This window comes from Ceratotherium simum, chromosome 13, assembly GCF_057802395.1.
Source record: "Ceratotherium simum simum isolate JZ-2026a chromosome 13, ASM5780239v1, whole genome shotgun sequence".
Taxonomy (NCBI): Eukaryota; Metazoa; Chordata; class Mammalia; order Perissodactyla; family Rhinocerotidae; genus Ceratotherium; species Ceratotherium simum.
In genome coordinates, this window is record NC_141912.1 from 17110760 (window position 1) to 17124850 (window position 14091).

A 14091-nucleotide genomic window follows, 5' to 3' on the forward strand; every position below is an offset into this window, starting at 1 on the left:
GCCGTGACAGGGGCGGAAGCGGCGGCGGCGGCGGCCGAGCGGAGGCTGCGGCTCGCGGCGCGGAACCTGCTGTCTTGTGCCCGCGGCGCGCGGCTCCGGAGAGGCGCCCGCAGCCCGGGGCGGCGCGCACCGTCTCGCCCGCGCTCCGAGGTGGGGGGCACGCGGCTCCGGGGGCGGGCGTGGGGGCGGCGGCGGATTTCGGGTGACAGCTCTGCACAAAGCAGTTTGGCTGGGGTGCAAGCTCCCCTTCTGCCCGTGCGCAGCGCCCTTCGCCGGGGTGGGAGGTGGACGCGTGCCCGAGGGGCTGAGACTTCGCTCCCCGGATTGGAAGTGGGGTGCGGGGTGGGGATCCCTGTCTGCGGAAGGGGGAATTCCCGGGCCGGGGTGTTGTGAGACCGGGTTCCCCGATTCGTCGCGGTGTTGCGGGTCCCTCCTAACCCCCCTCAATGTTTCCTTTCTGTCTAGCGGTGCCTTCTCCCCGCGACTCTCTGCACCTCTTCAGCGCAAAGGTGAGCCCTGGAGGCTGTTGCTTCTCCGAGTTCGGAGAAGAGACGAGAAAGCTTTTCGGAAAGCGAGGCGGCTGCATCTGGCACAGGGAACGTTGGGGCTCCCTCTTGGGGGTGTGAGAGCCCTGTCACCTGGGGAGCGTCTGCTCCGGGGGGGAATCCCACAGTCCGGGTGTGGGAACCCCCTCGCGTGTTCTTTGCAGCCGGTGGTGTGGCGGCGAGGAGCCCCCAGCCTTGCAGGTGTTGTAGTCAGACTCCAGCACAGCCGGCACGCGTCGAGACACGATCGGCATTACCAGGTTGCTGGGGTAACTCCTCCGGGACTGGGGACCCGGAGGGGGCGGCCCGATTACAGTAGCTGTTAGTCAACAGCCTAGCAGCCGGCAGGTGAAAGAGGAAGGAAGAGGCAGGCCCAGCTGTAGAAAGTTGGGGTTCCGTGATATGGAACCCAGCCAGATGGAGGCCCAGCCTTCCCCTGGGTGAGCGTGGAGGAGTCCATCTGGGGAGATCCGTCGCTCCACATATACACACACACCTCAAGGCTTTTGCGTTTTGTTTGGTTGGTTTTTTTTAAAGAAAAGATCTATTTAAGTGGAAGAAAGGCGAGTGGAGAGATTTCTCCAGGAGGTACATGAGAAAATGACCGTCAATAATTAATTGTCTTCCAGGCAGAGAAAGTAGTCAACAAAACATTTAGGCAATTGAACTGGATCTGTATTTCGGAAAATTTGATTAGTGTGGGTGCAGTCAGGTGCGAGTCTTGCCTGGTTTTAAGTGGCCCAAAGGGAAATTCCTGTTGCTGTTGTCTCTGGAGAAGTTTCTAGTAATTTGTCCTATTTTTAGAAATTATGCAGACGTCACTGTAAATTTTCATTCCAACCTGGAGTCCTTTTGATTCATATTTTTATGAATTCTGTGTGTTTTTTAAAAAAACTTTCTGAAGAAGCTACTTAAGAAAAAAATCCTGGGAATTATTAAAATAGAAATCTAGACATTGATATATCCACTTATATATTTACCCCAAAAAACCCCACTTTTTTCCTCTCTTTTGTCAGATTAAAAGAACACCAAAGCTATGAATTGAAAATTAGGAAGAAATATGGTTATAAAATCATATTGAACATGAAACAAATTGATTATAAACTTAGATGTATTTGTTAATTTGAAGAACCAGGTGGGAAACCATGTTTAGTATACTAGTTTGTTTTAATGATGCTTTTGATCAGTATTTCTAAGATTATATTTAAAAGCACAATAACTGTAATTCTTCCAGCTTTACTTAAAATTTTTTTCCTCCATTTTAAGCCACAAGAACTCAGTAATAGTGAAAATACAGAATTATAGTAAGTGTCAAAAAAGGATAGGGGTACATAACTATTTTTTTTTTTTTAAAGATTTTATTTATTTTATTTTTTCCCCCCAAAGCCCCAGTAGATAGTTGTATGTCATAGCTGCACATCCTTCTAGTTGCTGTATGTGGGACTCGGCCTCAGGATGGACGGAGAAGTGGTGCCTCGATGCGCACCCGGGATCCGAACCCGGGCCACCAGCATTGCAGCGCGCGCACTTAACCACCAAGCCACAGGGCCGGCCCAGGATAGGGGTACATAACTATTAATTGTATAATTAAAGGTGAAAATGTGCTACCCTAAAAATCTTCCATTATATTTTTCCCAGACAACACAGAACTAATAATGGCTTTTGTAGCTAATATTTTCATTTCCTCTTAACCATTTCTCAAATTATATCATTCTTTATTGCAGTTAAGTACATATTTTCTAGAATACAGTTGGATTAAAAATGTTTGATGAAATTTCCAGAAACTCTGCTTTCTTTTGAGAATTCCTAGATGACAGTCTCAAATGTTACGTGAACCTAGGCTGATTTTATTTATGTTCCCCACATTAGACTCAAATATTTTTGCTGCAATACTTACATATACTATACATTTACATGTTTACATATGCTTTATTTGTGGGTCATTTTATGAATAATGGATATATGTTTTATTTTTATTTTTTTGGTGAGAAAGGTTAGCCCTGAGCTAACGTCTGTTGCCAATTGTCCTCTTTTTGCTGAGGAGAATTGGCCCCGAGCTAACATCTGTGCCCATCTTCCTCTATTTTGTATGTGGGACACCACCACAGCATGGCTTGATAAGTGGTGCGCAGGTCCACGACTGGGATCCAGACCTGCGAACCCCGGGCCGCTGAAGCAGAGCATGAGAAATTAACCACTACACCACCAGGCCAGCCCCCCGGATATATGTTTTATATAAAGAGATTTGTTAGATTGGGCACTCTTGAAAATATAAATGTGATCCGGAAAGCCTTCTTTGGGTCCAACGATTACAGGTAGACAGTAGTACTTTAAACATTATTAGTGCTTTATCCAGCGGTATAATGAGTGCTGCAGAACTAAATAGCAACTTATTTAATGCTTAAAGAACTATAATGCGTTTCAGAATATGTATAGAGTTTACGTGTTCACAACTAACAAAATGGTTTTAAGAAAGTGAAGACAGAGTCAAAGGAAAATTATCCATAACATTAGTGTCAAGATTTCTCAAAGGCGATGTAGATGGCAGACTGAAAGTTTTCACACATGATGTTAATAATCCATACAAATGCTCCTAATGAATGTTAGAACAACCCACAGATGTGAAACAATGGGATTACAAGCCCCTCAAAGCTTTTCTCCAAGATTGAGATTCTATATGTGGAATTTGTATCTTATGCTAACACTTTTCCACTTTCAAATTCCTTATCCATAGGTATGTCCTATTTACTTTTCATGCTATCATTTTGTGTAAGTGTGTGCGTAGTAAATACACTGGATCGGGTGAGGAGATATGTGAAAACTGTGGAGTCCATATATTATTGAGTACTTATGCTACACGTTTTTCATTCCTTATCTAGTTTAGTTAGAAAAATACTTATTTGATAACTCTTAATCATTCATGATTACTATGCATTATTTTTCTTATAGACTCTTGGTTCTTAATGTTTGTTTAACTGTGCTGTTATTAGACTAGTTTGAGAACTCATAACATTTTTCCAGTAGAAGATACCAGTGACGATCTAACCCAGATTCCCATATTCAGTAGTGACTATACAGTGTGCCTGAGATTTATTTGTTGGGTTTTACTGAGAAGGAATGAGTGAGTTTTCCTTTTAAAGTATAAGAGATCAAAATTCAGGAACTACTAGGAAGACACAGTAAGATGGAGAAGAACATAGACAAAAACTAGGTGTTTTTACTTATTGAATTTTACAGACAGTAGTGTAATTTGTTTATTGGTCATTTGTGTGGTATGTTTCTCATTTTAATTCTCATTTTTAAATGTACATACTACTAATGGATAACATTTATTGAATACTTGTAATGTGACAGCATGGTGCTTTAAATAGGTTTATTTTAAATCTTACTTAATCCTCACACCGATACTGTCGTACAGTCTTGCTGTGTCCATTTAGTTGATAAGAACACTGAGGCTCAGAGACGTTAAGTAACTTGAAAGCAGTGGTGTCACACTCAGGTAGTCTAACTGCAGAGAATATACTCTTACCTACTAAATTACATAAGAACCCTGCTCCAGAGTGTTGAAAGTATTAGCAGATGCTAGTATTTAATGGTTTAATTTTTTTTCTTTTCTTTTTTTTTTGCAGACTTTCTGAAACAATGGCAACCCCACGGGGAAGGACAAAGAAAAAAGCATCTTTTGATCATTCTCCAGATAACCTTCCTTTGAGGAGCTCCGGGAGGCAGGTATTATTCATTTGGTCATTCAGTGCACCTGTTTTGAGCACACAGCATTATTATGCTTGGGACCGAAGAATTAGAGATGAAAAGATATAATTCCAGTCCTCGAGGAGTTCGTAGTCTAGTGGAGAAATTCACCCCAAGACAATCACAGTCCAGTGTGATAAAGTGATACAATGTAGGAAAAAACATGTCTGGGAGAGGGAACAGCAAAGATAAGGCACAGAGTGTGAATCACCGTAGGGTGTTCCGAGAATCGCAGCTGTGTGGTTGCCCCCAGGGTGTGAGCTGGGGCCAGATCGTGCTTGCCTTGTGTCATTCATAGGAATTTGGACTTCAGCTTGTAGTTGGTCGGGTGCTGTTGGCAGGTTACTTGCTGCCATCTCTTTTGTAGGGCTTTTTTTTTTTTTTTTTTAATATTGAATGATGTAATTCTTTTTCTAGAATTTTTCTAGTTTTCTGAAAAAATTATTTGGGTCATATTGGCTTACAACACTGTAAATTTCAGGTGTACATTGCTATATTTCAGTTTCTGTACAGACTGCACTGTGTTCACCACCAACAGTCCAGTTTTTATCTGTCACCTAGTTTTTTATCTGTAGTACTGAGAGGCTATAACTGCTCTAAGTAAAAAAAATAAATCTTAATTTGAGAGTGGCTTTTGTTTTGACTGATCCAGCTTTTTCCGAAGAAAGGCTCCCGTGCATTTTAGTTCTCTACTCAGAGACCTATCGTTAAAGTGCTGGTTCTGTATTTCTGGCAAGTTAGTGAATTATTTACACAGTGCAGTCTCAAGAAAATTGCTATATTGTTAGCTCCTGACCTACTGCCAGGATGTTGTTGATCTTCACGTTTAGAACTCCTCCTAACGTGGAAGTGCTTTCAGTAAACCTTCCACCACCTTCACCCTTGGCCACGCGAGTAAAATCTTAACCTCAGCTGGTTCTTCCTCAGGCGAAGAAAAAAGCAACAGAGACGACAGACGAGGACGAAGATGGTGGATCAGAGAAGAAGTACAGAAAGTGTGAAAAGGCGGGCTGCACGGCAACGTGTCCCGTGTGCTTTGCAAGTGCTTCTGAAAGGTCTGTTTAGATGGCGTGTCTTGGCTTCACATTCCTGCCCGTGAGAGCATTCTTTGTGGGAACCGTCATCCTCGAAGATAGTTTTCCTAAAGATAGATATACATACTGAAGTCATCTAATAATAGAGACGTGACTTGTATATTCTGTACACACCACACCCTCCTATATGCTCCTCGTGTTAGACCTAGCCATGTCAGCTCTGCATAGTGGCCAATCAGTGTCCTCAAATCCCACTGACCATAGCTGTATCTCTCCTGGGGGTTGGGGGTGGGATGGGCTGAGAGGTGGGGACACAGTAGAGAGAACCCTTGAGCTCCCTGTGGAGACCAGCACGTGTTTACTTTCACTATGCTGCTTTTCTCCCTCGTATAACATACCTCCTCTTCCAATAGACATATATGGGTCTCATTGAAACTCTGTAGCTAACTGCACTCTTGCCCGTTTATTGGGATGACCCAAGCATGACCTTTTACTTCCAGAGAAAAATCTTCAATTAAGGCTTAAGATTCAATAGAACCTGGAAAAAATCCTGTTTTTTAAATCACAAAGAGACGGTGGTGTTAGTGTTCGTAGTGGCATTGTATGTCGTTCTTTTACTAAATTGTTGGCTGTTTGACAGGTTATATTTGCCAGATTGCTTACTCAATGGTCAGATTCCCGTTGGCCAGATTCGTTCACTATTCAATATTGGGCCAGATGTTGCTAGAGATTACACTTCTCTCCTTCACACACATGCAGCTTGCAGTAAGCACAGTGACATCCCTTGTTTTGTGTCATAAAGCTCTGTCATTGCTCCAGGGAGTCTTGATAAAACTCTTCAGTCCCAGCCCTTCTGTGCAGCCAGCTGGGTTAGGTACCACTGGTCTAATCCCTGTGTCCTCACCGTGTATTGTTACATATCAATCATGCATTCCATTTCCTGTTGTTAGCTCCTGGTTGTTAGGATTCTAAGTGGAGATACTGAAAAATGGGCATAGGAGGTGCTTAATACATGTTTTTTTTTTAAAAAAAAGAGAGAAGAAATGTTTATTTATTACCAAAGCTACATGTTTTTGCTATTTTCAGATGTGCCAAAAACGGCTACACATCCCGATGGTATCACCTCTCCTGTGGGGAGCATTTCTGTAATGAATGCTTTGACCATTACTACAGAAGGTTTGTTCGCTAGTTGTTTAAGGTTTCCGTGGTGGGGGGGACAGTGGCTGGGACAGCGGGGGGCTCAGACAGTTAGGATTGAGCCCCCAGGCTTACTGAATTATTCCACCATTTCAGTCATGCCTGTGCTGATTACAGCTGTGCCAGAACTTTGATGCTGTAGTATGCGTGTGTGTGTGTCCTTATGTGTGTGCACACTCAGGACCCAAAAAATATGTGCTATGAGACAATTATTCTCTATAATCTGCAAGTTCTGAAAAATCTAGGAGGTGCTTTGCTATTCTGTGATGGTGCGTAGCGGGAGGGATGCAGAGATTTGGGGGAGGGTGCTGAGGACTAAAGGGCAGTGGACAGACAGGTAGCCACCCTTTCTTAATAGTTTCAGATACTAAAGTGATGAGAAGGCACCATTCCCAACAGCCTGTATTATGGGTGCTGTTATAACTTTCCCACCTCCTCATAACATGGCGAGTTAAGTCCTTTACGTAAGATTTACTAACCTGCCACCTGTTTTGAAAACCCGATTAACTTGTAGCTTTATACATTTATTTTTTATTCTTTTTCAGCCATAAGGATGGATATGACAAATATACTGCGTGGAAAAAAATATGGACTAGCAATGGGAAAACTGAACCTAGTCCCAAAGCTTTCATGGCAGACCAGCAGCTCCCCTACTGGGTAAAAACGATAACGCTTTATTGTTCTCGAAAGCATTTGTGGAGCTGAAAGCAAGAGGAATGGACGAACATACTGATTTTTAGCAAATCTTTCCTTTGTTACACTTATTGTTCTTTTTATGTCTATTAAAGCAAATCACATTTTTTATTTTTGTAGAAAACATAGATAATTCAACATAGTATAAAGAAGAAACTAAAGACTCACCACCAGCTGGTGATAGCCATTGCTAAGCTTGGTACATATCTCTCTGACCTTTTTTTCTGTTTCTATTTTTATGTATATATTTATACACAATTTGGTGCTTTATATACAAATCCTAACTAGGTTTAAAATCATACTTTGCATATAATTTTTTCGTTAAGTTTTAGTTTTTTATTTAACTTTGTATTATTTTTCCATTTAGCCATTCTTTGAAAATATATTTTAGTGATTGCATGTATTAGATAAATATACCATCATTTAATGATTTGCCAGTATTTTTAATATCATAGGTAATTCTGAGCTTCTCTTGCACAATTTGTTTTGAATTACATAACATAAAATTAACTATTTTAAAGTGTACAATTCAGTGGCATTTAGTACATTCACAATGTTGTGCAACCACCACGTCTTATCTAATTCCAAAGCATTTTCATCATTCACAGAGGAAACCTGTGCCCATTAAGCAATCACCTCTCATTCCTCCCTCCCCCCAACCCCTTGCAACTACTATTCTGCTTTCTGTCTTTATGAATTTACCGATTTGGGATGTTTTATATAAAGGAATCATGCCATACATGACCTTTCATGACTGGCTTCTTTTACTTAGCGTAATGTTTTTGAGATTCATCCAGATTGTAGCATATATTAGTACTTCATTCCTTTTTATGGGTGAATAATATTCCACTATATGGATTTGCCACATTTTATTTATCCATTCATCTGTTGATGGACATTTGGGTTGTTTCCACCTTTTATTGCAAATGTACTGCTGTGAACATTTGTGTACAATTACTTATTTGAACGCCTGTTTTCAGTTCTTTTTGGTATATACCGAGAAATAATATGGTTGAGTCATACGATAATTCTATGTTTAACTTTTTGAAGGACCACCAAACTCTTTTCCACAGCTAACTGCTGCACCATCTCTCATTCTCACCAGCGACGTATGAAGGTTCAAGTTTCTCCGCACCCTCACCAACTGTTGTTTCCATTTTTTTAATTTTAGCTATCCTAGTGGGTGGGACATGTTATCTCATTGCGGTTTTGATTTACACTTCCCTAATGACTAATGCATCTTTTCATGTGCTTGTTAGCCATTTGTATATCTTCTTTGGAGAAATATCTGTTCAAGTCTTTTGCCTATTTTTAAATTGGATTGTTTGTCTTTTGTTGTTGAGTTGTAAGAGTTCTTTATGTATTCTAGATGCTAAACCCTTATCAGATATATGATTTGCACCTGTTTTCTCCTATTCTCTAGGTTGTCTTTTCACTTTCTTGATAGTGTCCTTTGAGGCACAAAAGTTTTTAATTTTGATGAAGTTCAATCTATTCATTTTTTCTTTTGTTGATTGTGCTTTTGGTGTCATATCTAAGAATCCACTGCCAAATCTGAGGTCATGAAGATTGACTCCTGTGTTTTCTTCTAAGAGATTTATCATTTTAGCTCTTACATTAAGGTGTTTGATCCACTTTGAGTTAATTTTTATATATGTATGAAGTAGGGGTCCGACTTCATTCTTTTTTTTTTTTTTTGATAAGGAAGATTGGCCCTGAGCTACCATCTCTGCCAGTCTTCCTCTATTTTGTATGTGGGTCACCACCACAGCATGGCTTGATGAGTGGTACAGTTCTGCACCTGGGATCCAAACCTGTGAACCCTGGGCCACCGAAGCGGAGCATGCCAAACTTTAACCACTACGTCACCGGACCAGCCCCTCAATTTCATTCTTTTACAGATAGATATCCACACGCTTTTTTTCCATAAAGTTTTTATTTTGCCATAATTTTAAACTTACAGAAAAGTTGCAAACATAGTACAGAGAGTTCCCATGTATCCTTCACCCAGTTTCTCCTAGTGTTATCGTCTAACACACCACGATTATTTGTCAAATTCAGAAATTAACATTGGTACAGTACTAATAACTACATTGCAGACGTGATTTGGATTTCATCAGTTTTTCCACTAGTGTCTTTTTACTGTTGTGGGATCCAGTCCAGGATACCACATTACATTTAGTGTGTGTGCTTTCTGACCGACTGTAACTAAATTTACTGTGATTATTTCTTTAGATTAGAGCTGGAAAATCTTTCTGACAACAGTAGTCAGATCCCTGTTTGCACTTTCCTGGTGCCTGAGCTAGTATTGAATCAGAAATTACCCTGATGGTGTACAAATGGATTGTATGGGTGGTGGTGATGCAAGGGAAAGAAGAAGTACTTAGAAGTGCTAAAAAGTTGGTCAAATCATGTGGAGAAGATGGCAAAGTGAGCGGTGCAGGATAGAAATGCTAGCTTGAGATTAGTCAGCTCATTGACGTTGGTTTATTACTTTTCGTCTAGGTTCAGTGTACAAAACCTGAGTGTAGAAAATGGAGACAACTTACCAAGGAAATCCAGCTTACTCCACAGATAGCAAGGACCTATCAGTGTGGTATAAAACCAAATACTGCTGTTAAGGTATGATTTCTGTTGGTTTTCCTTTTGAATTAATTGATAAATTAATTTAGTTTTCAGTAATGGTGTATATTTTTCATTTATTACATTGATCATTGTGTCAGGATTGAATTGGTCCACATATAACAGAACTCTAACTACAATGGCTTAACCAATTAAGGATTTTATTTTTTTCTCATTATAAGCAGTTTGGAAATAGACTGTCCAGGGTTGGTATGGTAGCCCAAGAAAGTCTCCTTCTAGTTTCCAGTTTCAACACAAGATGGTTCAGCCACAAGAGAGTTGCTACATCATCAGTCATCGTGTCCAAATTCTAAGCAGAAAAGAGGGGAAAGGCAAAGGGCGAGAGGGGTGTACCAGCTGAGTCTCTCCCTCTTTTATTGGGAAAACAGGAGCTTTCCTGGAAGTTCCAACAGTAGATTTCTGTTTATATCTCATTGGCTAGAACAGGATCATGCAGCAACTCTGAACAACAGTAGAGGCAGAGGAAGAGAGTATTTTATAACTGAGCATGTTACAATATCAAACAAAATCAAGGTCCTATTAGTAAGGAAGAAGGAGTGAATGGATATGTTTGGGCAGTAAGGAATCTGCTGTAGTTGGTATAATGTGCCTTTTTTGACACTTGGCAATTACTTGGTGTTTAAAAACTGTAGCTGCTTTAATCTGTTAAAGCATTAATCTACACAACCATCCCTAGTTCCTTCAGTACATTAAAGAATATTATGAATCATTGTAATCTTAGAAGTAAAATACTTTCTTTTTTAAAAATTGATATAATGCACATACCTTAAAATTCACCCTTTTTAAGTATACAGTTCAGTGGTTTAGGGTATATTCACGAAGATTTGCAATCATCACCAGCAAAATATTTCCTTAGTTCAAATATTTCCCTTTTAAAGAATGAATGAAGAGCTTTATAAAGTTTATGGTCAAGTTTTTAAAAGCCTGAGATTTAAGATATAACTATTAAAGCAACTCATAATTATTGTAAAAATATTTGGAAGATTTTGCAAAGTGAGAGGGTGAGAAAAAGTGTATGAATGTTTAGGAGGGTTTTTTTTATTGTTTTAAATTTTACATAAGTATTACATAAATATAATCTCAGAGGTTAAAAAAAGTAAAGTGAATATATGTATGTATATATAAATATGTATACACACACATACAGTATACAAATAAAAGTGGAAGTCCTCCTTAACCGTCTTTTCCTTTCTACCCTAATAGGTAATCACTCTTAACAATTCATTTATCCTACTAGTACTTTCTTTAATGCATTTGATTACGTATTTATCACAGGCATGTTTTTTAAGGCTCTTGATACAAATATCTAAACTACTTTTTAAAGGTCTGAAGACCTATAGCTCAGAGTGATCATTTTATCAAAACCTTACCTGCACTGAGTGGTAGTATTTTTAATAGATGTAAAATTGCCTTTTGTTTTTGTTGAGGTATAATTACATCCTGTAATTATATGCACAGATCTTTATGCAATGTTTTCACCACCCTAAAAAATTCCCTTTATGTTCTTCTCTCCCCCACAAAGGCAACCACTATTCTTATTTCTATTCTCTAAGCAGAGTTTTGCCTGCTTTTGAACTTAATGAAAGTGGAATCAGCAAATATATACTCTTTTGTGCTTGGTTTCTTCCACTGAGTAAAATTGTGTTGAGATTCATGTGTGTTGTTGCATGAATCAGTAGTTTCTTTCTTTTTATTGCTGAGTGATAATTCATTGGATGGATATACCATAATTCTTTTAACCATTTTCTTGTTGAAGGGCATTTGTTGTTTTAAGTTTTTTGCTATTATGAATAAAACTATAGTGAACATTCTGTGCAAGTGTTTTTGTGGACCTCTGTTTTCATTTCTTAAGAATAAATGCATGGGTGTGGAATTGCTGAGTCATATGGTAAAGTTATATTTGTTTAAGAAACTACCAAATGGTTTCCCACAGTTGTGCCATATTACAACATTTTGTGGTGTTCCTTTTTTTCTTTTTAAATTTTAGTCCTTCTAGTGGGTATGTACTAGTATATCATTTTGGTTTTAATTTGCATTTCCCTGATAACTAGTGATGTTGAGCATCTTTTCATATGCTTATTGGTCATTCATAGTAGTTCTTTGGAGAAATATCTGTCCAAGTCTTTTTTTTTTTTTTTTTAAAGATTTTATTTATTTATTTATTTATTTCCCCCCCAAAGCCCCAGTAGATTGTTGTATGTCATAGCTGCACATCCTTCTAGTTGCTGTATGTGGGACATGGCCTCAGCATGGCTGGAGAAGCGGTGCGTCGTTGCGCGCCCGGGATCCAAACCCGGGCTGCCAGCAGCGGAGCGCGCTCACTCAACCGCCAAGCCACAGGGCCGGCCCTGTCCAAGTCTTTGTTAAAAGTTTAGTTTGTCTTGTAGGAATTATGTAATATGGATATAGATATGTATCTTGAATATTTTTTGCTAGTGCTTTTCTTTCCTTTTCATTTTCTTAATAGGTCTTTTGATGAGCAGGAGTTTTTAATTTTGAAACTGAGTTTATCCATTTTTCTTTTATGCTTAGAACTTTTTGTATCTTTTCTGAGAAATCATTGACTACCTCTCAACTTGCACAGATAGTCTCCTGTGTTTTCTTTGAGGAGCTTTATAGTTTCAGCCTTTACCTTTAGGTCATTAATCTATGTCAGGTTAACTTTTGGTTTTGATGGGAGATAATAGGCCAAGATTCAGTTTTTTTTTCATGTAAGTATTTAGTTGTTCAGTACCACTTGTTGAAAAGACTTTTTTCCCATTGAATTGTCTTGGCACCATTATCAAAAATCATTTGGCTATGCATGTAGGTCTATTTCTGGACTCTATTCCATTGATTTCTTTGTTTATGCTTACCCAATACTCTGCTGTCTTGATTATTGTATCTTTATAGTAAGTCTTAAAATCAGGTAGTGTAAGTTCTTCCAACTTGGTTTTTCTTTTTCAAGATTATTTTGGCTATTCTAAGGTCCTTTATGTTACCATGTAAATTCTATTATCATCTTGTCAGTATCTACAAAAAAAACCTCTGGGATTTTGCATTGAATCTGTAGATCATTTGAGGGAGAATTGATATCCTTTCGTTCTTCTGTCTTGTCATCCAAAGGTCAGCAATCTGTGGCTCAGCGGCCAAATCTGGCCCCCCGCCTGTTTTTGAAAATAAAGTTTTATTGGAACACGGACATGCTCGTTCATTGGGTATTGTCTATGGCTGCTTTCATGCTACAATGTCAGAGGAGTTGCAACAGAGACCTTGTGATCCACAGAGCCTAAAATACTGTCTTGCCCTTTACAGAGAACGTTTCTTGACCCTGTTCTGACCCATGAGCGTGGTATATCTCTCATCTTTTCAGAGTCTTTAATTTCTCCCAACAATGTTTTCTGGTTTTCACTGAGGATGTCTTTTGTTAAATTTATTTGTAGATATTTTATTTTTTATGTGTCTGTAAGTAGAATTTACTTTTAACTGTATTTTCAAGTTGTTTGTTGCAATTATATAGAAATGCAATTTATTTGTGCATATTGACTTTATGCCCAGAGACTTTGTTGACTTCACTTATTAAATTCCGTAGATGGTTTTGTAGATTCCTTTGGGTTTTCCACAATCATATCAACTGTGAATAAAGACTGTTTTGTTTTTTTAAAAAACTCAGTCTTTTTGCTCTGTCTTTTTCTTGCCTTATTATGTTGGTCAGGACCACCACTAGGGTGTTGAATACAAGTGGGAGAGCAGACATCCTTGCCTTGTTCCTGACTTTAGGAAGAATGTGTTCAGTGTTTTATCATTATGTATAATATTGACTATCACTTTTCTCAGATGCCCTTTATCAGATTGAGAAAGTTCTTTTCTATTCCTGGTTTGCTGAGAACGTTTTATTAGGAATAGATGTTAGATCTTGTCAAATACCTTTTTTGTATCTTTTATGATGATCGTACAGTTTTTATCCTTTAATCTGTTAATGTGGTGAATTACACCGATTCTGGAATGTTGAAACAACCTTGCATTCCTGGAAAAAAAATTCTACTTGTTCTTACTATATTATCCTTTTAAGGTGTTGTTGGATTCAGTTTGCTAGTATTTTGTTAAAAGTTTTTGCATCCGTCTTCATGATGGATACTCGGTCATTTTCTTTTTTTGTGATATCCTTGTCAGGTTCTGCTGTCAGAGTTATGCTGGTTCCATAGAATGAACAGAGAAGTATATCCTCCTCCTCTATTTTGTTAAAGAGT

General features: G+C 38.9%; 1 protein-coding gene across 3 annotated transcripts in view; it reads left to right on the forward strand.

Moving 5' to 3' along the window:
• Positions 1-53: 53 nt before the first annotated feature.
• The window catches only part of KDM1B (lysine demethylase 1B), a 46366-nt gene continuing 32328 nt past the window's right edge, over positions 54-14091 (forward strand). For all 3 annotated transcript variants that reach the window (XR_015553972.1, XM_087438069.1, XM_087438068.1), the window contains exons 1-7: positions 54-150; positions 466-509; positions 4175-4274; positions 5223-5350; positions 6416-6505; positions 7072-7183; positions 9725-9841. Coding sequence is in view for 2 of the 3 variants with exons in the window: in XM_087438069.1 (XP_087294195.1) it covers positions 4188-4274; positions 5223-5350; positions 6416-6505; positions 7072-7183; positions 9725-9841 (534 nt within the window). In the remaining variant the exon portion in view is untranslated. The remainder of the gene's footprint in view (positions 151-465; positions 510-4174; positions 4275-5222; positions 5351-6415; positions 6506-7071; positions 7184-9724; positions 9842-14091) is intronic.